Below are 26014 nucleotides of genomic sequence, written 5' to 3'. Positions count from 1 at the left end.
ACACACGACCTCATGTCCGGGGTTAAAATTAATGGCCCGGCGGGGATGGGATAGGGAGCTGGAAGTTAAAGGACTCCTTGGTGATTAGTGAGGAGGGCAGGATGCCAGGGTTGGAGGGAAACACACGGTTACACCACCGGAATGCTGACTTGGGTCTTCTGCTGGTCGGCCCCTTCTTGCATGTCCAGGGCACGGAGAGGGCTGAGGGGCTCGAGGGGCCGGCTCCCAACACTGTAATTTCTTGGACGCCTTATTGTATCCGAACTGGACAGAGGCGTAAAGCTGTTCCTTCTCATCCTTACAGGGGTTTGGCTCTTGGGGAAGTTGTTCTGATTGGAAACGGAGGGACACCACACAAATGAGAGCCAAGCCAAAGTGCACTCAAGGTTAAATAATGCTGCTGACCACAGCTGCCTCCTTTACTCCCCCTTCTCTGTAACTAGGGCTCCTGATAAGACATGTCCCTTAGTCCTGATAAGACACGTCTCCTAGTCTAAGGAAGCTAAAAGGCTCATAAAGGGTGAAGTTCACTGGACATCATACTACAAAGCAGAAAACCCAAAGAAAGCAAGGGTTTGTGTAAGGTAACCCCAATCACCAGGGACAGAACTAAACATCACAGCTAACCTTAAAACCTCTTGGCTCTATGTTATAGGCTCCTCTGCACCCTATTTTCTAATAGCAGAGCTTCCTGGGAACAAAAACCTGCATTTCCTTCAATCAAACACATTCTCTATATTTAATTGAACTTTCAGGAGCCAGCTTTCAAGGTTAATACTCATGAAAGGAACTTGTTAAAAATAATTCTAGCATCTTTCTTCCTCTAGGAAGAAGCAAGCAGACTACAAAGGACATTAGCCCTGGACCTGTTTTTGTTTTGTACATCAGAGAACTCCCAGTCTCTTGAAGTGGAAAGTTCAAGGTCTCAAAGTGGCAGGGGACCTGACATGTTCCTCAGAGTAAAATACTTACAGTCGGCTTGTCACGGTGAGTGTTGACAGCCTCCACGTCAAGTTTAATGGTTTCTACTTTGCACCCTGATGAAACAAGAAAGGAAAGAGGTCTTATGAGGAAAAAGAAAGCAACACACAAAAAGATGGGGAAGCATATCCTAAAGGTATACATGTATTTCCAGGTACATACATCCCTTTAAAAATGGAAGACACTGATGAAACTCTCCTGGCATATGAAGGTGATAAAGTTGAACGTCCAGATAAACATCTAAGAAAACGGAAATATCTTGTCCTTCCTAAATCCCCACCTCCTGCCCAAGTCCTCATAGTTACCGTAGGCCACTGGAGTTAGTTTGAAGATGGTATGGAGCGGGCACCGCAAGTACGGTAGCTCATCTGCAAGCAGAAAGGCCAGGTTAGGTGAGTCTCTTAGTGTTACAGAGTAAGGTCAGGTTAGCGGGAGAGAACGGCTAAGGAGCTCAGAACAAGCTTGCTTTCTCCTGGCCACCACGTATAATTGAAAACTCACTCTCTTTCCTCTAAATCCCACATAGTCATTGTTAAGAGGGTCATCAAAGAAGCCCCCCAAGCTACTGTGGGGTTTAGGGAGACAATGAGTCAACTTTAATCCTCCCATGCAGGAAAAAGAGGATTAAGTGCTGCAGCCAGGGTCCAACAGACAGGAAGATCGTGGCACACCTGGGAATAACAGAGGTCAACCTGCCAGCAGTCAGCTGTTCAGGTGGATCAGGAAGAGAAGGGAAGGGGCGTGTGAGAAAGCAGTCGTACTTCCTTGATTCTGTCCTCAGGAACAAAGTCCTATACTGTCATCCAAAGCATGAAAGTGCTTCTAAATTACCTCTTCCTGTGGTCAAAGTAACAAGCTGGCAATGGCCAATCGCTTTCCTGATGCCTCCAGGAGTGTCAGCTCAGAGCTGGCCCTCTAGTCAAGCGGGATCAAGAAGCTCCAGCAACAGCCCTGCTCCACTGTTGGCTTTTGCACCAACAGAGTAAATTTAGCAGGCAGTTGACCCCCAATTTGAGCAGAAGAGGCCAAATCTGGTTGTCATGGGGATCCTGGTATCAACTCAAGTCAGGCTGTCTCCCCTACAGATGTGCCGCCACCCCCGCCGGGTCCTTCCCTCAAAGGGCACCTGCGCTCTTGTCCAAGAAGTAGGCCAGGAGGCAGCGCATGACAGCCTGGTGGGCGATAACAAGCACGTTGCCCTGACGCTCCAGCTCCATGATGACGGGCTCCAGCCGCTGCACCAGGTCCTGGTATGACTGGGGGGGGGGGGGGGAATGAAGCTGGCTGGGAGGAGCCCAGGCGCAAGCTGGCAGCAGCCTGCCTGGTGGCAGAGTCCCAGCACAACGGGATCACTTCTCTCTCTCTCTCTCCCACCCCCCTCCCCCAGCTGGCTTTCCTCCTGAAGGCTGGGCCACTTTGTGTCACTTGCTAGCTCCCTAAGTCTGACAGCTTTGAGAACACTCAGGCATTTCTAAAGCAAGATGGCAATCAAGAACAGCACAAAGAAGACTGTCAGGAGCCACCGAGACATGCCCCTCCCCACTACTGGCCTGAGATAATCTTTAAACCTCAATCTAAAACTACTCCCTGAAATTGTCTCTGAACCCAACGATCGTTTCATGCAATTAGCCAAGTACGTCTGCCTCAAAGCACTGCGCTCATGAAAGAATAATCTCAGTGGGATCAAACTGACAACAGCAGCTTGAGAGGCTGACAAGGATGTTTGCACAACTGGGAAAGGATAAAGGAGAATGTTGCATAATGCCAAGATTAATGTCACTGAATTGTACCTGTAGAAATTGCTGGGATGATGCGTCTTTTGCTGAGTATATTTTCACCAAAATACATCACACATGCACACACACAGAGAAGGGGCAAAAAGAGGGGGCTGAAGTCAGCTGTTTTTAGTGTTTCCTCCCATTAAATAATAGGCAGTGTGGAGGCAGGAAAAGGCTTGAGGGATTTCTAAGGCCCTAGAGTATGAAGCCAATTAGTCCATAAAACATTAAAGGTGGTAGGGAAAAGAATTCCTATCATGGTATGTTTACTCAGTGAACATGCCTGCTGTCTGGAGCGGGGTCAAGGGAAGTGACTCTGAGACTAAAATTACATTGATTTCTGGATATGGTGATAAAATGCTTTGGAAACAAACAGCAGTGCTGGTTACACAACACTGGAAATATAACTGATGCCACATGTAATATAAAAAAAATATGAAAATGTAAAGTTTTCTACTATCTAAATACAATGAAGGATACAATAAAATATTATTCACAATGAGTGACCCTGGAGGACATTATGCTGAGTGAAATAGCTCAGTCACAAAAGGACAAATACCGCATGGTGCCACTGTTGTAAAACAAGGACATTGTGGGGAGACTGAGAAAGATGGGATAAATCATGTATTCTGCACTGAAACAGATAGGAGAGAGAACTGTTTAAAAGGAATATATGATTAGGTATTATTGTTGTGACAGGAGTCCAGAATGAAGGCCACACTGTGGAGTGGATGTGGGGAGAGTGATTGTATAACAATGAAAGAATTTTTCTTTTACTCTTCAAAGAAAAGAGTGAAGTAGGGGGAGGGGTGGGCAGGGAGAAAAGTACAACAATGAATGACTGGAAAGCCTAAGTCTCTATAAACTTTCATTAAAATCAATAATAATAAAAGATGTTTAACAAAAAGGCGTTAACCTAAAAAAAAATTAAATATGGTCATTTAAAAAAAACAAACAAACAAGATCAGGTTATTCCTTCCAGATCTCAACATAGAGAGTCCCTTCTCTGGAACCTACCATCTCATCCCCTGAGGTCTTAGATTAATTAGATTTAGGCATTTGACTGCCTAAGCGGCATTAGATACGGTGTGACCCAACCGCAGATGGATAAACTACCTAATCCCTCAATCACCCTCTGCGGGACCCCAAAATCACACTCCACTCTTTGCTCAAATAAAAGGTAAGCTCTTAACAAAGGCTGGGGGGCAAGGATGGCATGGTGGAAGGAAGCCTCACCTCCCCACCAGGATATCGGTACAGGTATTTCTCTTGATCTCGAAGTGCAAATTCCTCCGGGTACTGCTCCTCAATCTCTGCATAGGTCATCTCCTCACACACGCCCTGCAAAGAGCCACAAGGGCTTGAGGAGGCAGACAGAACACAAGCTCCATCCCAAATAGGAAGGACAACACCAAGGAACATGAATTTCTGCTCATCCCAGGCACTGAGCTGGGTCTTATCACAGATTGCAACCCACTGGCCAGGAGGATATGTGGGACCCACAGGGTGATGGCCACTGCAGTGAGCAGAGAGGTCGAATCTCTGGCTTAAGTGGCCGCGGTCTCCTGTGATGGTGGCAACCCACAGGTCAAGAAAAGTCAGTGGATCCAAACAGGAAGCCAGGGGAAGAACAGAGAAGGGAGGAGGAACCCAGCAGATGGCAGGCTTTTTGGAGGAGGGGAGGGTGGAGAGGAAGAAAATAGAAAGTAATGCTGGCATTTGTATTCAAGGACAGAAGCAGCTAAGGAACATTTTAGAAAGGATTTTTTCCAAAATACATGATCAAGTGATCTCAGTAGAAATAAAGATAAGAGCTAGTAACGATGTCTTACAAAACAAAAATGCTGTTATTTCTGTAAAACATGGGAGAACTTGCTAGAGGGTTTACAGAATCAGACTGCTGTTATCTTTCTTCTGTGGAGCAGCTAGTGGACTCAAACCACTGACCTTTTGGTTAGTAGTTGGACACCTAAGCACTGCAACACATGGGCTCCTGTCTTGCCTAAGCAAAAACTCAATGCCATCAAGTCAACTGCAGCTCCTAGCAACCTTGCAGAGGAGAAGAGAACTCACACACACACACACACACACCCGCGATCTAAGACTATGTATCTTTACAAAGGCACACGGCCACATTCCACCATGGACTGGCTGTATTAGCAGTCAACTCTCTTAACCACGGCATTTCTTTCTTGCCGAAACATGAGACTCATATGTCATTTTAGCTCTTGTGTCTTCCTACTCACAGCATCAATCTCATTCAGAATCTTCCACTGCTCATAGGTGACCCCGAGGGATTCAGCTGTCTGGATGGTCCTCTTCAACTGGCTTGTCCACACTTTGAGATCCACTATCTCTTGTTCTTCCAGAAACTTCCTTAGGGACTGGGCAAACTGAGATTTGAAAATAGAAATTGTAAAAAAGAAAAACAAAACACCAAAACACCACACACACACAGCTGCTAGGCCTGCCCATAAAGGACAATGTGGATGGTCACAGCCAAAATCTGTAAGGTGGTGGAATTATTTAAGGGCCTTGAAGTTCACTGGAGCACCCTGTACCTTAGCACTGCTAAACATGCAAGGAGTGCTCAATAAATATCTGATAGTTCAGTGATCACAGAAACCCATGAAAAATGTAGGTTCCAATTTACTCTGATTTCAATGACTGGTTGGCCAGAAAAGTTTTAGAAATCTGAACCTACAGCCTACGCTCAAATGGGTTTCAAGAAGGGGATAAAAAAAATAAATGACCTCAACCATGACCTCCTTAGCCCTAAGCCTAGAAAATCCCAGCCTGCTGGGTCACTACTCACCTGCTTTCCCCGCACTGAGAGGCCAGAGTCACCCCCGATCTTCCCCAGAAGGTTGAATTCGCTTTCCCCGTGCCGGCAAAGGTAAATGGTGCGCGGCTGAACATGGATGTTCATGAGGTAGTAGACAATCTTGCTCTGGATGTAATCTTGGACTCGGTTCACTAGAAATCGCTGGCCCACATTTATCACCTTGATGAAAGACAGATCCCTAGGAAGGGGGTGGAAACAGGCCTCAGTTTAAAACCCTGACATAACAGTCTCGAGTTGGTGTCAAGTGGATTCCAAGCCATGGCAAACCTACATGCACTGCATAGGGCTTGCAGGATAAATCCCCAAGCGCCTGTGGCTGGTTTCAAACCTCCATCCTTTTGACTAGTAATTGAGCACCTAAACATATGCACCGTTCAAAGACTCCTCAGTTCCAACTCTATCATCTCCTAATTGTGAGGAGATAATAGGAGGGGAAAGGATTTTTATAGTTATCTATAGTGGTCTATCTCCTGTCATACCTGATCCACATTACCAAAATATAATGGATTACTCCTCAAGGCTAAAACTATACCAGATTCCCTGCACTTCAAAGAAGTCAGTAATAAGTGCTTTATTCAATATAGCACCATGCAAGCCAGAGAAGTATAGAATCCAGGCGTCCTGTCGGGGACTACAGATTTGACCTGATGATTTTGGTAATTCTGAAATTTGGCAACAATACACAATTTCCCATTGAAGTGGTCAAGATCTAGGCAAAAACTGGCACTTCCAGCTGTGAGGAGAGGGGGAGGAGGTGGTGGAGCCCAGAGAGATCTCTCTCTGCATCCTCTACATCTACCCAACCAAGACTCTCTCAAAGGTACTTCTATCAGCCTTTTACTTTGTGTCCATTATTTCATTTTTCTCATTATAATACTAGCTGCTTATTAGCAAAAAGATGTGGGGGTGAGAGAGAGAAGAATGACACTAATAACCATAGATTGTATCTATCAGAATTTGGACACATTCAAACATTCACGTTTTTCTATACAGAACTTTTGGCTAACTAGAGACTATGTTATTACAAATGAATGAGACTATACCCATGACCATACAGGTTTGTTGTTTTTGTGTAGCACAGAGTCAGAATCAACCCATAGTTGACTCTCTGGTGGGTTTTCAGAGGCAGTTAATCACACAGAGGAGAGCGCCCTTCCTTCTCCTGCATATAGGTTTAGCAAATGATATTCCTACGTCTGTGCTGCACGCTCACTGTTAATACGCCTATGCAGGTAGTAAAGCAAAATGAAGGCAGAGTTAGGAAAGCATCTTAGCTTTAACCAAACACCTTAAGGGAATGAATCACTGGGTATGGGATCTGAAGACCATAGTTCTGGGGGACATCAAGGTCAACTGGCATAATGGTTACAAAATTATTTTGGTCAGGGCCTGATTGCTCCTTGAAGAAAACTGATAATGTCTAATTGATAATGTCTAAGGAGGACCAAACGAGATCCTGACAAGGCTCTCTGCCTGATTACAAAAGCCCACACCCAAGTTCATTAACAAGACCCCTGCACCAAATTCCAAGCAAAATACCATCTTCCCTAGTTCTCTGTTCTTGTCTGCCTTTAAGCCATTTTTACTTTCTCTGGGGACAGTCACTTGGCCTTCCTTTCAGATCACGCAATAAAGGCCTGCTCGTTTCTTGGGGTGGGGGGGAGGGGTAGAAGGGGGTAGGTGAGTAGTGAGTGGGTTTTAAAAGCTTGTGAATGTACATACTGGTCTCCCAGCATCCAGAACAAAGAATGGTGAGGAAAATAAAGACCGTTAGTCCAAAGGGTTAATTGACCATGTAAATAAATTTCCGTCTCACTGACCCTGAGACCCTAAGAATTAGAGGGTGCCCAACTACCACTGTTAACCATTCTGAAAAGGATCATAATAGAAGGTCCTTAATAGAGGGGCGGGAAATGTGGAACAAAACACAAAATCATGAAAAAGGTTAAGGTTGCTGGTCTGACAGAGACTAATAGAAGCCCTGAGACTGTGGTCCTTAGTCACTCTTTCAGTCTGGAACTGAAATAACCCTGTGACTCAGCTTTCAGTCAAACTATAGACAGCCCTGTGAGGTGATCAGGAACACCTGGGAGGAACTCAATTCTTGGAACAATCAAACATACAAGAGCAGCATCTGCCCAGGGATAAAGGTCAGGAGGCAGGCGGCTATAGGGAAGAAGGATGAATGGAAAGGGGAAGAACAGGGTAGAAGTGAGAACAATGTTGTTACATCTTGGTGATTGCCATCAAAGTCGTGAAGCAGGATGTGCATGGAATGCTGTCTGGAAAATTAATTTATTCAAATCACAGTTGAACAATAAAAGGAAAAAAGCATATACTGCACTTTGGGCATGTTGCAAGGAGGGCCCAGTCCTTGGAGAGGGACATCATGCTTGGGAGGATGGAGGGACACTGCAGGAGAGGAAGACTCTCTATGAGGTGGACTGATTCAGTGACTGGAGTAATGGGAGTAAGTGTGTCAGAGACAGAAAAGTTGGCTCAGGATGGAGCAGGATTTAGGGCTGTTTGTACATAGGGTCACTATGAGGTGCAAGTGACTCGACAGCACACAACAACAACAACTACAACATTGTGCTGTATTTAGGGCAATGGTTTTCAACCTTTGTATTAAGAGAATATTTCCAAATGCTAAAATTCCATCTTAAATATGAAGGAACTAAAAACTTTGGACCACAGCAGTATTTAACAGAAGCTATATCCTCACATCTTGCCGTTTTCTTGTCCTGCCGAGCTGTCCCTTATTTGAACAGAGCTATTAACTGCCTTGTGCTCATTCAAAAGGCCACACTCTCACATGTTCCCAGGCTCATATCATCTTTCTTTGGCAGGGCTCGATGTTTTGCTGTGGCTCTCACACCTCACACACAGCAAGCTCCTCTGTATTCCATACCACATTGCTGAGAGACACCACCAGAGGAATGCTGACTTGCAATGACTTGACATTTCTCAGATCCAGACATGTTCTTAAGGATGCAACATGCAAAACACACACATTAGATATACTACATAGAAAATGGGCTGTACCCTGTTGCTGTTGTTAGTTGCTATTCTAGTTCATAGTGACTCTCTGTACAACAGAATCAAATACTGCCCGATCCTGTGCTGTCCTCGCTGCTGCCCCCTTAGTGAAGGGCTTCTCTTCTTTTTCACTGGCCCTCGACGTTACCAAGCATATAGTCCTTCACCTGGAACCTCTTGATAACATGCCCAAAGTACAAGGAACAATATTTTGAGTATCCTAGCTATATTTCATCCAGGACAGTTTTGCTCATTTGCCAATGCTACATTGTTTAGTGTATATAATGTATATTATATATGTGGGTGTATGAATATATATACACACACACATATATATATGTGTATAAAGTCAATTTTCAATTTTGACTAGAGTGATGACACATCTCTGAGAAGCATCCTGTAACATTTAAGCTCAGAACTACTGAGTAGTGATTCCTGGGGGTGGGCGGATGGGATTGCCCCTTAAAGGCACATTTGGCAAAGGAGATATTTTTGGTTCTCCCAACTGAGGGCCATTATTGGCATCTAGTACACAGCTGCCAGAAGCTGCTACTAAACATTTTTATTTCATGGGACGGCCCCTCACGACAAGGAATTATCTTTCTTCAAAATGTCCGTAACATTGAGATTGAAAAATCTTGCTCTAGAGGAGAAAGAGGAAGAACTAATGATATAAAGATCAAACAGACTGGAAAACCTTCAATGCTAAGCATAACGTGCAGTCTACATGAGAGATGTAAAACCTTTTAAACGGTACACACATTATTGGTTTGGGTTGCCCCCTTTAACCTTACTTGTCATAGTTGTCTGGATCCAGGGGCCGGTAGGTGACTTTGTAGCACTCAATTCTTTTCAGGAAGTCTTCCATCACATTCTCTCTGTTCCTTTCAGGATAGTCGGGGCTCGACACCTTTACCTCCTGAAATCATGAGAATAGCAAGGGCCTCGCCAGAGGTCTGACCTTAACAGCCCTCCTGCAAATAGCCACTGCTAAAAAAAGAAGAAAAAGAAGTCCATAAAAGTGGCCTTTCACTGGAGCCCTGGCAATTCCCACTCATTGGGCACCCCCTCCCTGGTCCTGTGACCCTGGCAACCAAGACGAAAAAAGACGACTAGGGAGTCATGTGCTTGTCCTTGGCGGAAGGGCAGACACAGTCACGCAGCTGAAGCCACTCCTGGGCAACAACCCCTTCACGAACCTTCCTAAGAACAGAATGGAATTCAGTTTCCCCCCATCACCGCTCAGAAGAGGGTGCTTGGCCTGATGCATGCCTGACCTGGACCAGACGCCTCTTCCCTAGATGAGACCATGTCCCTTGGCTTCTGGGCCATTATCGTCAGAAGCAGACATAGATATCTGCTCAGGACAGCCCAGCCAATGGAGATCTTGCCACGACTACACAGGACATGTACACAGCTCAGCATGGGGAGAATTGGCCTCAGCACAGACAACCACTAGGCAAATGACCATCTACAATACAGCCCTGACAGAGAAAAGACGAGTCTTACCTATTTTAAGAACATATGTCACCACCAGAGGCATAGCTACAGAAAACGATGCCTATGGCAGTCTGGTTCCCTGACCAAGCATGTGGTGTCCAATAATAACTGAACCACAATATCAGCTCAAAAATACAAATCAAGCTAATGCACATTAAGGCACTATGTGTAACTTACAACAGTCCCTTCTTTGCTTTCACTGATGAAAATTGGATTATGATGTGCTCCAAGTCATTTGTCTTGGCTTCTTCCCTTTCTACACTCAGCAGAGCAAAAGCACAAAGAAGTTGGCCTTGACCTATGGAGTCTCTCAAACGTGAAAGCAATGGTTTCAGCACAACTGGCGATGGAAAGTGCTCACTGGCAGCCCCCTTCAAGTGGCACCTGGGGCCTGTGCCACACCTGCCATAGCAGATACACCTCGGCTCACTACCTATCTAATATCCAGAGCGCAGGGCCAGGACTCCTACAGTTTAAGTATAGGTTTCTATGCTCTAGCAAATTGAAATCTTCAAAGCCTTATTTTTCTTTTGCAAAAGGAAGAACACAGAATTGTCAAATGGTTGTCTGACTGACAGAAAGTTACCATGGTAGTAGCCACGTCTCTGTGTTGTTGTTGTTTTTCATGACCCTCTTGTCTGCCTTTCCCCACAACACAACATACACACAGACACACAGAGCACAACGAATGGACAGGAGGAGGTAGTGCACACGGGTGTCACCCACCAGGATGTTGGCAGCAATGACATCAGGGTCATCACAGACAGATTCCACAAAGAACACCTGGCCAGGAAAAAAGAAGGCAGGCCCTCATGAGCAAGTCACAAATTAACAGATCATGCTGCCAATTAAAAGCACATGCTCACATCTACCCCACCCAGGCCACCACATCTCCAAGGATCTCCTTCCTGAAAGTAGCCTTCAAGGCCTACTCATTTAAAAATAGCTCTTACCACATCCCCAGGGCCTCAGACAGACAGGCTAAGGGTCTGAGAAAGGACCTGAAAGAAAATACTCAAACCTTGAGGGTATGCCCCAAAAGAAGAGAATCAGATGGCCAATCCTGTCCTGATCCACCCCTTCCTCGTCTTCATTCCTCATCTCCACTCTACTCCTTGGAAAGGAAGTCAGACCCTACCTTGAAGGAATTCTCCTTCGAAAAATTCAAAATCATGTCCCTCCTCTCCCGGGTGGTATTGGTGGCATCAAACACCTGGGAAGACAACACAGAAGGTAGAGCAGTGGGAACGCAGAAATGGGCTCTTCCCAAGGGGACAGCACACATCGGACTCACCGCAATCTGCCCACTCTCCTCGGTGAGATACGCCTTAACGTCTTCCAGAGCCACGAGAGCACACTGTCTGCAGGGGAGCAGAGCAAGTCAGAGAGAAGAGCGGGGCAAGACCAGGCTCGGCCACGGCCAGAAACACTAGCGGTCAGACTGCTGGAGGAGCCACATCCCGTCTCACCTTCTTTTCCCACTGGCCAAAATTATTTAACGAGACCTTTGAGGTTATCTTACCACTTTAGACTATCTTACGTACATTGTCCATACACTATCCCACTGTGTATTTTTTTCCTCTCTCTTTAGCCTTAGCTTATATGCATTTTCTGTTATTTTTTTTAATTTTATATTGGTTTGCTTACAAAGTTTCACACTATTCATTCACATTGTGTTTCATACAGTCATTCCCAGGCCTTATGCTTTATAAAATTAATCACCACTGGACCCCGTCCATCATTGCCCGGCCTTTTCAGATCCCCATTGGATCCTTCTAATCTTGTTCAAAAATACCATTCTAATTCTCTGCTTCCCTAAGCCCAGTCAGTGTCTTGCCCATCACATCCACTTAAAATCGCCATGCTTACTGAAAGGAAAATAAAGTCCTGACCCATCCACTCCCACCACGGTTGAGCAAGAGCTGACTCGGGGATGAGGCCTTAAAGTAGACTCACTTTCGGATCTTCATGGCCTCCTCATTGTCATGTCGGAAGAAGTCATAGGACTTATAGGACTTGACTGCTTCACGTCGATACACGCCAAGATTAAACACTTCAAGAGACAGTGAAACAATACAGTCTTTAGCAGTGAAATTATGCAATGGCTCCATCAGAGGGGACTTGTAGGCTTACCTAATGCTTTGGAGGTCAAAGGGGTGAAAAAGCATCTTGCTATTTTGTGCAATATCAGATTTAACATTCAAAATAGTTGGGTTCCACCTTGACTTAACTATACCAGGAACACATCTTGAGCTGTCTGCATTTCAATTCAGTCACACTATTTCATAAGAGTACTGCTAGGATCAAACAAGAGGCTGCATATGCAAGTACCTTGAAAATGTAAAGATCTACTCTTAATACTTCTATCAAAGGCACTCCTTCAAATCTAACCATGTCTGTGCAAGCCAGACGTCAGCCAGTCTGGGGACAGAGTCAGCCCAGCAAACCAAGAAACCACCCTTGTTTACCCAGAAGCACCATAAAACCTTGATGCCAGAGGGAACACACCCCTGAGAGATCCAGGAGGTGCAGGGACTCATCATTTCCCTTTCTTTTTTTTTTCTTGTTTATCATCGAGCCAGATCTGACTGGCACTGGAGGAGATTGCCCCTCCTTCTCCAGCAGAGCATTTTCTGGTGATTTCAACTGCACACCTTTGGGATTACAGCACAGTTTCTTGTCACTAGCCCACCAGTGCTCCCTCCTATTTTTAGGGGGGGTGTGTGAGTGTTTTATCATTTTCCTTCCTAAAGAGTGACTTGCAGGGAGAAGGAGGGACAATCTCCTCTTGTACCAGTCAGACCCAATTTGACGGTACACACAAAAAAAATAATAAAATAAAATAAAAAGAGTGATTTTCTCCTACCTTTGGTGGGCACCCCAATCCAGTTGAGGTAGCGTGTGAGTTTCTTGGATACGTATGTTTTGCCCCGGGCTGGCAAACCAATCATAACGATGAGAGTCGGAGAGTTGGTCATATAGGAGGCCCATGCTAGGAGGAAATTGAACAGAACAGAATTGATTAGAAATTTTACACAAGGCTCATACACTGGATGAGGAACTTCAGTCACTATACACTTTAACCCTCAAAAACAAGTGGAACAGGGTCCAGTAAGAGTAGGAAGACAAACTGAGGGGTGTGTAGGCTTTCCTGAAACAGATTCAAAGGATCAGACAGCCTTTACAACAGTTCCCAAATCTACCTCTTTCCTATGTGTCTGAGATCTTCACAGAAGTATGCAAGGTAGAAGAACCACAGATGGAAGAAATCAGTAACATAGATTAAAAAGAAATTAAACTTCCTTCAAACTGCCTTTAACATTAGGATGCCTAGTAACAAGAAAATGGCAGAGCTGTGGAGATTCTACTACTGTAATTTCCACCCTGAAGCTCATAGCCTCCCTGAAAAAAAGAATTTTTTAAAAGGCTATGCTCCAACCTGCTTTGGCTTTTCCACTAAGGCTCTATGAGCTACTCCTTACAACAGACTTTCTAGCCCACCGTGAATACCTGCCAGAGGTTCCTGAAGGCCCAGGAAGTGTCACCACTGAGCTGAACCATTAGACATCACAATCAAGAATGCATCACAGGCCAGATGTCTCAATGACTCACAGAAAAGCAGGAACATCACAGTTCCATCCTTCCTCTATAAACTAACCTCAGAAATGCTCATTTAACAGACTGATGTCTCATGGGATAGGTGGGTGCAAACAAAGATACTTCAAGCTCAGAGGTTTGCCTAAGGGTGCCTAATGACTCAAGGGAAAGTGTCTAGGGCTGGAATCCAGATCATGAGCTTTCCTCTGTCAATCTTCTCCATAAAAACATGGGCTGTGACTCCTCCTCAGCTTGCCCACAGGGGCTGGCTCCTTCCTGCCCATCTCGCTGCAGAGAAATGAAGAAAGAGTAGCCGCAGCTCTGCTGCCAGTCACTTTGTAGGGGTCCAAATGGCAGTCATCTGCGAGGGCTCAGACGTGCCTGAAAACAGTAGGCGGGCCTACACAGGGATGGAAAGCAAAGAATGCCTTCTTCCCCTTTCCTGACCTGTGTTTCAGAGGCTACCCTGCAACTTGGGGCTGCATCTCTGCCCTGAGACAGGGTGACTCAATAAGACTTAAATAATACAAATCAGTGAAAGTAGTGTTCTGGGATGGGAAATTCATTTTTCCTCTTTGAGGAAGGAATTACAAAGGATCTCAATGGAGAAGTGGGAAGAAGGACCTGAAGAGAGGACAGACTTTGAGGGGAAGGACACTTTCTTGGTATCTTGGGTAAGAAGTACTCAGAATGCAGAGAGAGTGGCCCTGCTGGTAAGGGGTAGGGGTAAAGGAGCCAGATTTTAGGCCCGTAACCATTGTACACATGGAAAATGCTGAGCCTAGGCTGGAGCTCCCTCTAAGATAGGCCCTGGGAAAACAATAAGCATAAAGTCATTTCCGTCCCTGTCCAGGCGAGCAGAGGTACAGCAAACATCATCCTTCAGCCTCAGCTCACACTGATGACTGGTAAACTCTGCAGGAGACCAGTTGTCTCAGGTTTAAGTAGTAAAATCCGGCTGGAGCTTCACTTTCTCCAGCTCAGTCCCTGATGATTAAGCTTATTACCTGCTTTGTCCACACATTCCAGCCCATTGGGCACTTTATCCAGAAGTCCTTTACCCTCCACAAAGCTCAAACATCAATTGATCTTGGGAGATGCTTGGAAACCAACCAGGGCACCAGATGTTTTTACCAAAACATCTGTGTTTACCAAAGTGGACAGTGCTAAGAGCCTTCGAGAACACTGGCCTAACGCAGGGGTGGAGCAGCGCTAAGCAAAAGCAGCATGGGCTTACCTGGTACTCTGGGCTGAACAATTTCACAAGGGTTTCACTCTACTGTTGCTTTGACACTCTGATGCAGTCAAAACAAGGAACTGCTCACTACACGTTAGTAAGCAAGCACCATAGATGCAGGTTCACTGGGTATTTTGTCCCTCAGCTCCCTCTCAAGTCAGAACATATTCACAGCTGACCCACCAGGGAGTTTCTGAGCACAGAAAGAGCACAGGAGACTCCCATCCTTCTGTCAGAGCTGCTGGTGAGTTAGAATCGCCAGAGATGCAGCCTTTGAGTGAGCAGCACAACCTACAGAGCAGCTCACCAGCGCGCCCAGCACACTACTCACTCACCCACTGCCTTCGAGTTGGGATGATCTAACTCATAGCTGACCCTCCAGCGGGTTCTCAGAAGCTACCTGTCAGAGCAGGAGGGGATGGGTCTGTTTTTCTCTTGCAGAGCAGCTGGTAGATTTGAATCAACAGAGAGGCTTGGCTTTTGAGTTAGCAACACAACTCCCTATGGACTAGGCCACCAGAGCTCCTCCGTCCCCATTAGGGACTGCAAATTGGAAACGAGGCCTTGATTCTGTCAGAAGGGGTTGGGAGAGAGACAAGCTGCTAGCCAGGCCGAGAAGAACCTTTGATGTGGTTTTTTTTTTTAAAAAAAAGTGACCTTGTTCACTACAGATCATTCACTAACAATAAAATACACAGGAGGCCTGCGCTTACCTGCATCTCAGGTAATCAGATACTGCGGCTAAGGAGTCTCCATGGTACCCTCCAGCACAAACCTCCCACTTTTGCCTGTCACAGCCCACACACACCTGCCCCTACTTGGGCCCATCATTTCCTACACATACGTACCCCTGTCTGTGCCAAACATACACACACACACACACACATGCGCGCGCAATAAGCAATGTTTCTCACGTGGGACTTCAGAGCACAAAACTAAACTGTATTTTCCTGTCTCAAACTACTACCTCAGCAAAGACAGGAACATTCTGTCTTGCCTGTCAAAAACAAAACCACCACCAGGACCTTAATTTGAATAATAAGTATCTTAAGCTGATTAAGCTCAGAGACAATGTAATACCCCTACACCATTCACATGTTACAGAAAGCTGTTTGGATCCTGAAAGTCTCCTGCAATTCCTTTAGGCAAGATTTAACTTAACTTTTTCAGCCTTAGACTCAGGTTCCTGCCACAAATTAACTCTAGAATTGAGGGCTTGAGAACTTCGTTCATGAGCCAGGAAAACTTAGAAGAGAAGAGAGCTCCGTCCATTTCGCCACAGCAGAAAATCAAAGTCAAGGTTCTGCCCAGACTATAGGTCTCATGAAAATTTAAAAAATAATCAAACAAAACAACTTAAACTCATTGCATCTAATTGGACCTGACTCCTAGATGCACTTCCACTGGGTTTCAAGGCTGCAAATGGCACAGGAAGAGATGGCCTATAGTGCTCCAGAGGAGCTGCTGTGAAATTCGAACCTCTGGTTTAGCAGCACAGCTCCCTAGGAGGTAGGCCACCATATTGCTGATAAAGGGCCAACGACTTAGAAACTACTCTTAGTTGACCCTCTAGCAGGTTTTCAGAGACTGTAAATCACACAGAAGAAGATTGCCTGTCTTTCTCCTGTGGAGCAGCTGGTGGATTCAAACCTCTTGCCTTTGGGTTGACAACACAACTCCATACCACTAAGGCCAGGTTTTTATACAACATCTTAACCACACAGTGTGTTTTCTCCTTGTTGACCACAGTAAAATTCAGGAGGAAACACATTTAGAGGCAAACTGCAAAATTAGACCAGTACTTAAAAGATTTTGGAAATTCTGTTGTACAAACTAAGAAAGTATATTCTGGAACTTTCACCATGAGTATGGCTATACAGTCATCTTCTAAATAGATCAGGTCTGTGATTGATGAACGTAATAGACCACCAAAGTCAAAATCCTATCTGTCACCTTAGACCAGCAATGGACAGAGAAGGGAGGAGATGAAGGAAAACTGCCTTCTAGAATTGCACAGACAGACAATGGGACAATGGAACTACCTGGCTGGGGAAATCTGTTGTCCTCCAAGAAATGGGAAACACCATCCTTGGAGTACTTCATTAAGACTCGGAAAACACATGGACTTTATAGACGCTGCCACTTACTATTTTCAAAGGGTGGAGTCAGAGCCCTCCAGGATTCAAGGAATGGGTCTCCACTACTTTAATTCCTGAGGTAAATCAGGTTAAGTCAGGACAACTGAGTAGCCATGGACTGAAGAGGTGAGGTAGCCAGGGGAATAAGGTGCTGTAAGGGTAATGTCCTGGCTGCTAACCAGAGACCAGCTGTTCTAACCCGAGGTGGAATGATGGGCTGTGTCTTCCTGTAAAGATTTACAGCCTCAGAAACTCAACACAACGTCATCGAGTTGGAACTGACTCTACGGCATTGGGTAAAGATGAGGCTGCCATTTAAGTGGGCCTAGAAGGTACAGACTTTGCCCAACGAAAGCAGAGGATTGTTTTTATGGCATGAATGCTCATGAAATTTGCCCTGCTGGGTATTGGGTGTTTGGCAGCCAGGACACATTTTTTTCTCTTCCATTTCTGCCATTTGCAATGAGAACATTCTAAGCTTCAGACCCCATAGATAGAAAGGCATTTTGCGAAACACGGGAGACATCCAAAGTTTCAGCCATACTTGATTTAGATGATTCAGATGTGTTTGGATTTGGAGTTGATGCTGGGATGGGTAAGACTTTTGAGATGATACAGTATGGTGAATGTGCTTAGCATATGGGAAGGACACAGATTTTATTTTTTTTTTGAGGGGAAGAGGAGGCAAAGAGTATAAAGTGCATGCTTTGAATTGTGTTGGAGTTATCTTTATCCCTACCTGTGGATGCAATCCTGTCTTGGAAACCATTTTCTTTATTATATTAATTAAATTATACCCAAGAACTGAAAGTCTTAAGTCCAATCACTCTGAAGTTATAAAAGAGCAGATGGTTGTCATAGTTAGGTGTCACTGAGTCAAGCAGGCCTCACAGCAACCCTATGAATGACAGATCTGAACCCTATTTTATCCCATGTCATCATGAGATACAGGTATACACATATGAGGAGGAGGCAATTGCCACTTGAGGATGAGGAGGGGGCAACTGCCATTTGAGGATGGCCAAGGAACCAAGAAGCTGGCCTATCAATGAGACAGAAATTCACACAGCTGAGAACTAGTTGGAACTTCCAGCCTCCAGAGCTATGAGAAACAAAATTTTTGTTCTTCAAAGCCACCCACTTCTAATATGTCTCAAAAGCAACACTGGAAAACTAAGACAGACTCAGATTGTTTTTGTCTACTCAGACTTTAAATACACACATAAATATAGGAAAGAAATGAAACAGAGGGATAAAGGAAGAAAGAAGCAAAGAAAGTAAATCAAACAGACCCCATGCCCATTCTGGCTTTCAAAGAATCCTGAATCCTCTCCTCTGGGATTCTTAAAGGTGCCGTAGCTGGCATACCCCTTTCCGGAACGGTGCATATCTCAGTAAATCTCCTCAGAGGTTGGAGTGTTGGGCTCCCTGAAATCAGCCCTGAGGCCCAGTTATTTTGCAGAGTGGGAGTTAACCAATACAGGGGTAATGAGTAACAAGAGGATAATGGCAGAGCTATTCAAGCAAAGGCTGGTGGGAACACGAAGGAACTTAACCATGGTACAGGTAAACAGCAGGAAAAAAGAGAATAAACAGAACCTAACACATACTCTTGTAACTATTTTCTCCCTCAGCCATGGCTGTGAGAGTTTCACAGTCCAATCCCCACAGCACGTTGGGTGGGAAGGTGGGTGTCAAATGAATGCCGGGTGCTTCAGAATCACCTAGATTGCTTCAGGTTGAGGATAAGCCACCAGAGAGGAGACACTAGAGCCAGAGAAGAAATTAAGAGGCTACACTAACCCTTCAATGTCCAGTTGAATCTGACTGATAATGATTGTACGGGACAGGGTACAACTGTCCCATGGAGTTTCCAAGGCAGTAAATCTTTATGGAACAGAATACTATTATGCCTTTCTCCTATGGAGCAGCTACTGGGTTCCAACCATTGACCTTTCGGCCAATAGCCGATCAATCACGTTGACCATTTACCACCAGAGCTCCTGAATAAACAGGCTAAAAGAAATGTAGGAGTACTCTTCTTTTTGAGAAGGTTAAAGAGCCCTAATGGCAAGAAGCTGCACTGCAATACCAAAGGCACGCAGCTTGAAGCCACCAGCAGCTCTGTGGGAGAAGGATGGAAAATCTCCTCTCGTGCGATTAGCTGCCTCTGAAAACCCACCGGAGGGTCAGCTATGGGTCAGTTCTGACTCTACAGCACACAACAATGGTGGCATGGGTTAAACATGAGGCTAACTAACCAAAAGGCCAGTGATCTGAAGCCATGAGATACTCCCGAGGAGAAGGATGTGGTGATTTGCTCCCATGAAGGGTACAACCCTGGAGATGCCAGGGGGCACTGGCTACTCAGTCTGACAGGGTCTTTATGAGTGAAAACCAACTTGACAGCAGGGGGTTTGTGAGGTGACTGAAAGCCTGCAGAAGAGATGAAAAAAAGTATGAAATATTCCCGGCACCCTGATTCCCAGTTCTCTGCCCTCCCTGGGATTAGCTCACCTAGTAACATCAGTTCACATCCATGGGAGAAGTGCATCCTATTACCTCAGTCTCTAGTGCTGTCCAATTGTCAAATAAGAAGATGACTATCTCTGAGAAAGCATTCTACACTAGAAAAAAGAATTCACAGACCCTTAAATACTGAGCTCCCACCAGAGCATCAGCACAGCTATCTGTCCCAGCTCTTTTTTTTTTCAAATGTCCTAGCTCTTCTAAGTGATTTACTCTACTCACTCACTTATTCTAACATTATTTTGAGGACAGTATTTAGACCACTTTTACATAATTGCTTCTGACTCATAATGCTCCTCTACGGGGTTTCTGAGGCTATAAATCTTTATAGGACAAGAGTGCCCATCTGGGGAGCTCTGGTGGCCTAGTGGCAAGGAGCTGCAACTACAATCCCAGAGGCGCACGGTTCGAATCCACCAGATGCTCTGCCGGGTGAAGGAGGGACAATCTCCTCCTGTACCAGTCAGATCTGATTTGACGGTACACTCACACAAAAATAAAATTTAAAAAAAAAAAACAGCATGCCCATCTTTCTGCTCCAGAGTAGCTGGTGAATTTGAACCTTTGATTAGCAGTCCAACACATCATATATTATGCTAGCAGGGTTCCTTAGGTACTGTTGTTGTTGTTGTTGTGTACTGTTGAGTCAGAACCAATCCAGAGCTGATCATCTAGTGGGTTTTCAGAGGTGGTTAATGGCATGGGAGGAGATTGCCCATCTTTCTCCCATGGAGCAGCTGGTGGTCTAAAACCACATGCCTTCTGGATTGCAGTGCAGCTTCTTGCCACTAGGCCACCAGAGCTCCCTGATACTAATAAATACTATTGTTCTTGTTGTTGTCATGGGCCCTTAAGTCACTTGCGACTCATGTTGTTGTTGTTATGTGCCGTCGAGTCGCTTGTGACTCATAGCAACCCTATGTACAACAGCCCTAAACTCCGCTCTGTCCTGTGTCAATCGCACTGTCTCTGACACTCCCATTCCAATTATCCCAGTCACTGAATCAATCCACCTCATAGAGGGCCTTCCTCTCCTGCGCTGTCCCTCCACCCTCCCAAGCATGATGTCCTTCTCCAAGGACCGGTCTCTCCTCACAACATGTCCAAAGTATGTTAGACGGAGCCTCAGAATCCTTGCCTCCAAGGAGCCACCCGGTTTAACCCTTTCCAGGACAAATCTGTTTGTTTTCCTAGCAGTCCATGGTATTCTCAATACTCTTCTCCAGCACCACAGCTCAAAGGCATCAATTCTCCTTCTATCCTCCTTGGTTATTGTCTAACTCTCTGATGCATAACAAGTGATTGCAAAGACCATGGCCTGTATCCAATGCACCTTAGTCTACAGAGAGACACCATTGCTCTTCAGTACTTTGGAGAGGTCCCTAACAGCAGACTTTCCCATGGCAATGCGCCTTTTAATTTCCTGGCTGCTGGTGCCCAGACTGTTGACTATGGAGCCAAGCAAACTAAAGCTGTGTACAATCTCAATCTCTTCACCATCCATCCTGATGCTGCCAATTGGTCCAGTGGTGAGAATCTTTGTCTTCTTGACATTGAGCCTCAATCCATATTGCAGGCTGCAGTCCTTGACACTCTGCAGCAGGTGCTTCAGGTTCTCTTCAGTTTTAGCAAGCTGGGTTGTGTCATCTGCATAACGCAGATTGTTGATAAATCGTCCACCAATCTTGACCCCACATTTCTCCTCATAGAGCCCAGCGTCCTGGATAATCTGTTCTGCATATAGGTTGAAAAGGTATGGAGATAGGATGCAGCCCTGGTGTACGCCCTTCCCAATTTTGAACCATGCAGTGTTCCCTTGCTCTGTTCTGACGACTGCCTCCTGGTCCAAGTATAGGTTTCGCATTAGAACGATCAAGTGTTCTGGGATTCCCATTCTTCTCAGAGTCAGCCATAGTTTGTTATGATCCACACAGTCAAATGCCTTTGCATAATCAATGAAACACAGATAGACATTCCTCTGGTATTCCCTGCTTTCAGCTAAGATCCATCTAGCATCAGCTACAATATCCCTAGTACCATGACCCCTTCTAAACCTAGCCTGGACCTCTGGTAGTTCTCTGTTGATGTGCTGTTCCAGTTGTTTTTGGATAATCTTCAGTAAAATCTTGCTTGCATGTGAAATCAGTGAGATTGTTCTGTAGTTTTCACATTCTGTTGGGTCACCTTTCGACTCATAGTGACCCTATATACAAGAGCTCTGAACCCTGCTCTATCCTGTGCCAACCTTATTGTCTCTGACACACCCACTCCCATTACCCCAGTCACTGAATCAATCCACCTCATCGAGGGTCCTTCTCTCCTGTGCTTTCCCTCCACCCTCCCACGCATAATGCTCCTCTCCACATCTGGTTCCTCCTTGCAACATGCCCAAAATACGTCAGATGAAGCTGCAGAATCCTTTCCCCCAAGGAGCAGTCTGGTTTCACCCTCTCTAGGACAAACCTGTTTGTTCTCCTAGAAGTCCATGGTATATTCAACACTCTATGAATATTATTTTCTAAAAGAGCAAGCTGAGGCATGAAGAGAATAAGTAGCTCATTTAAAGGCACACAGTGGTGGTGCAGGAGAGCCACATTTCAAACCAGGCAGTGTGATTCCAAAAGGAACTCTCATGCTGTATTAAGATCTTTCACAGGATATTTTTCCCTTGGGACCTGGCATCTTGCCCTGGCAAAAAAAGCAGACACTAATCATAGAGGTGTCTCAGTATCACATGCAACCCAGCTGGCTCTACTGCAGTTCAAACTCCAGTAAGCCACCCTGGTGCAAGGTGAGGGGAAATCAACATCATTAACCATGAGACCGACAAGGTGTGTGGCACTAAGGAGGTTCTAAGGAAGGCTTTTGAGCACAACATGCTTCTCAGTCTCATGCAGGTCGGCTGCTTCCACCTGCTGATACAGATAACTGCTAAAGTGAGAACTGGCTGACGACATGCTCTAAAGAGGGACAGGCACAATCTGGAAGCACCCGAGCAAGGGTTAGCATTCCTTAAGGCTCCCAGAACTATCCGGGTACCAGCTTCCCAGAACCTTTTCGGCCTGGACTAAGCAGTCTGTATCATGCTCAGGATGCAAATTGTAGGGAGCATAAGAAACATTGCTTCTTCTCCTTAAAAAAGTCTCATGTTGTCTAAAAGATCAGCAAGAAAATGTTCACCTGAAATCTGTTTCCATAGAAAAGAAGCTACAGGAATAACAATCATAATAGTTTGTCAAGAAGCTGAAGCTGTGAGAAAGAAACACACCTACGGTATGTGGGGAAGTCAAATGTCAGACCTGATTGCCCTGAAACCTGCAGGGAAGAGGGCAGGCAAGAAACACTGGCTCCTCTCTGTAACTACTGCAGTCCTCTCCCTAAATTTAACCCAAAAGATAAGGAAAACTGATAGCAGTAGCCAAAACACAAACCAAATGGCAATGAGCCAGTTTTGACAGAGTAGATTGTTCCACAGGGCCATCTTGGCTGAAATCTTTACTGCCTTTCTTCCACAGAACCCCCTGCATGAGTGAGAACTGCCAATCTTCTTCAGGTTACCTCTGCCTTAACAAACTCTAGTGAACTACTGTTACCTAGATTGCTAAATCAGAGGGCAACAAATCAAATGCACCAGTTTCTCTGTGGGAGAAAGATGGGCAGACTACTTCTGTAAAGATTACAATCTTGGAAACCCTAGAGGACAATTCTGTTCTGCGTTATAGGGTCACTATGAGTCAGAACAGACTTGATGGCAAGGGGTCTGTCAGTGAGACAGTCTGACATAATCACTGTGTGCTCACTAATGCTCGCCTTCATTTCCAACAGCAAACAAGTGTGCTAACATCCTGGTGATGGGGATGCAGGGGAAAACAAATCAGTAAGAAACTGCTGACCTACAGACAGGAAATCTCTCCCTGGAGGCTGTTCTAATTCCCATGTCAAAGTCTCTCTCATTTCTACTAAGCCGCATAGTCCAGAATTACAGCTGTACGATATTCCCAAAATAAAACCCTGGGAAGGAGAGGCCCCTCAACTTTTCCAGAACTCACAACATTTCTTCTCAGCTGTTCGGAGATTTGGGGTCTTGGTTTCATGGCTGCTGTTCGGTTCTGAGGAAGATGCAAACTCCACAGACATGGTAGCTCCTCAGGGGACCTCTGGAAGGGACAAGAGGGATGTAAGGGAGACAAGAAAGGGACAGCCCTCAAAACACTGCAAAGAGGAGGCACACTGTACAGTGTCCTACAGTGAAACCTGTGAGAGCATAAACTGCCCCGCTCTGTCTTTATGGTTTCAAAAGTTGCCTACGTTTGACAGGGGATGATAGACTTATTACTTTTCTATCACTCATTTTAGTAGAAATGTACTTTTCCTTCTCTGACAGGTTTCCCTCTTATTCTTTCTCTGATAGGTTCCAGTTTGCACAAGCTTCACTGTATGAAGGATCCTTTTGAAAGTCAAGTTAGACTTCTTTCTCCCATTTAATCTCTCTGTGTCTTTAAGTCATGAACTTCTCAAGCCCCATCCTTCCTCAATTAGAGTGCTCTAGACATTTGCACTTAACACACCTACTCAGTGTACTTTCATATAAATAATCTTCTTTAATCCTGCCAACAATGCTAGAAGAGATTCTGCTACCATTATGACAATCTGCCCATGTTTTTTTCTTTTTTTTAACATTCACATTGTGCTTCATACAATCATTCCCATTCATCGTGTCTTATAAAATTAATCACCATTGATCTATGCCCATTACTATCCCATCTCTTCAGATCCTCACCGGATCTTTCCCACGTTACAGATTGTAAAACTAAGGTTAATTGTCATTAAGTTACGTATCCATAGTCCTTTATGACTCCAGATTGCAGAGTTTTAATAATCTGATACAATAGCAGAAGCAAGGGAATCATTGATCTATTTCATTATAAAAAAGATAATTTCCATCCAATTATTAGGACTCTGCCTTGAAAAAAAAAATAATTAAACGAGACAAGTGGGAGAGGGGAAGGGGAACTCGAATTTGTTCCCTTCAGGAAAAACTACGACCAGAAGCTGAGAGTCCTAGCACATCACCATTTCTACTGTGGTACACTCACTCTCAAACCCTGCTCCGTACCCTGTCCACATCTATTCCCTTGAGATGTACTATATTTTAAAAAAAAGATCACTGGGGCGCAGAGAGTGGTAAATTACTTCCCCAAGGTTACGTGCACATAAGGGGTAAATGCAGACTCGAATTGAGGCGAGACACACTCCAGTTTGTCCAAGACAGAAGCCTCACTTCCCAGAACCCAAAACAAAGGCGCTCACGAGGGGAGAAGGTCCTATTGCTTCAAAGACTTGCTCTGTTCCTACAATCACCACGCAAATCTGCAATCCAAACACCAGTTACAGCTCTGTGTCCGTGACCGTGAGCACTCCCAGCAATGCCCTGGGGCCAGAACTTCCACAAACCGCAAAGACACCGACGGTCCAGATCTTATCCCACCCTTCCACCTCCTTGCAGGCGCTGCGCAGCTGCCTCTCACCCGGTGATCCTTCCAAAGCTCCCTCCCGGCAGCAGCCCTGGTGCTTCACTGGGTAACGCCACAAACCTGAGCAGACAGACTGGCCCAGCGCCCGGCAAAGGAACCCCGGGCATATCACATGCTCCTGCCTCGCTCCGCCCACTCGCGCTTAGGTCCTCACCTGGAAAGCCTCTTCGACCAATCGTGAACCAGCAGGCGCCAGGGGGCGTGGCTCAAAGCTGAATCCTTGACGCCGGTGCCTAAAGGAGAATGGAAGGATGCAGATTCCCAGCCCAACTACTATTGTCGAGGTTGGTTGCATCGTTGCCTGGCAACTAACACGGCTGGGGGCGGAGTTAATAAAAAGTGTTGTGGGGTGTTTTGTGTTTTTTTTTAACTCTCGCGAGAATGGACTATAAAGATGTCTTCAGAGGTGTGACCTTTGGGTGACGGAGAATGTTGAAAAGATTAACACTTTCATTCCTGAATCCCAGGGAGACCTCCTTAGACCAGTATATGGGAATATAAACTTAGAAGGGATACACTTTAAGAGATTTTTCAAATCTGTCTCATTTTTCAGATACTGTATCCTAAGTCGTCAAGTACCATACGGTTGGAACCGACCCCTAGCTGACCCTCCAGCGGGTTTTCAGAGACAGTTAAATGGCATGGGAAGAGATTGCCCATCCTTTTCCCGTGGAACAGCTAGTGGATTCGAACTACGTGTCTTTGGGATTGCAGCGCAGCCTAACAACATCAATTAATTACTCGCCTTGTTAAAGCCGGAGCATCCCTGAATCAAGCTGTATACTCCAAGGTGTTTTAACCCCTTCTCCCATACAGGCTTTGTCATCTGTTGTGCT

General features: G+C 45.3%; 1 protein-coding gene across 1 annotated transcript; it reads right to left on the bottom strand.

The window, feature by feature from the left end:
* On the bottom strand, positions 1 to 23801 carry PFKFB2 (6-phosphofructo-2-kinase/fructose-2,6-biphosphatase 2). The gene is made up of 14 exons (XM_006887938.1): positions 23694 to 23801; positions 13010 to 13135; positions 12100 to 12196; positions 11438 to 11504; positions 11282 to 11356; positions 10870 to 10926; positions 9438 to 9562; positions 5575 to 5782; positions 5006 to 5152; positions 3996 to 4100; positions 2108 to 2237; positions 1287 to 1349; positions 973 to 1037; positions 1 to 329 (listed from the first exon to the last, which is right to left on the bottom strand). The coding sequence occupies exons 1-14, from the start codon at positions 23779 to 23781 to the stop codon at positions 129 to 131; spliced, it is 1554 nt and encodes a 517-aa protein (XP_006888000.1). The 5' UTR covers positions 23782 to 23801; the 3' UTR covers positions 1 to 128.
* Between the last annotated feature and the right edge of the window lie 2213 nt (positions 23802 to 26014).

This window comes from Elephantulus edwardii, unplaced genomic scaffold (assembly GCF_000299155.1).
Source record: "Elephantulus edwardii isolate Elephantulus edwardi_28Jun2011 unplaced genomic scaffold, EleEdw1.0 scaffold00063, whole genome shotgun sequence".
NCBI classification, from domain to species: Eukaryota; Metazoa; Chordata; class Mammalia; order Macroscelidea; family Macroscelididae; genus Elephantulus; species Elephantulus edwardii.
Note: the sequence above shows the minus strand (reverse complement) of the source record. Positions and strands in the feature narration are given on the sequence as shown.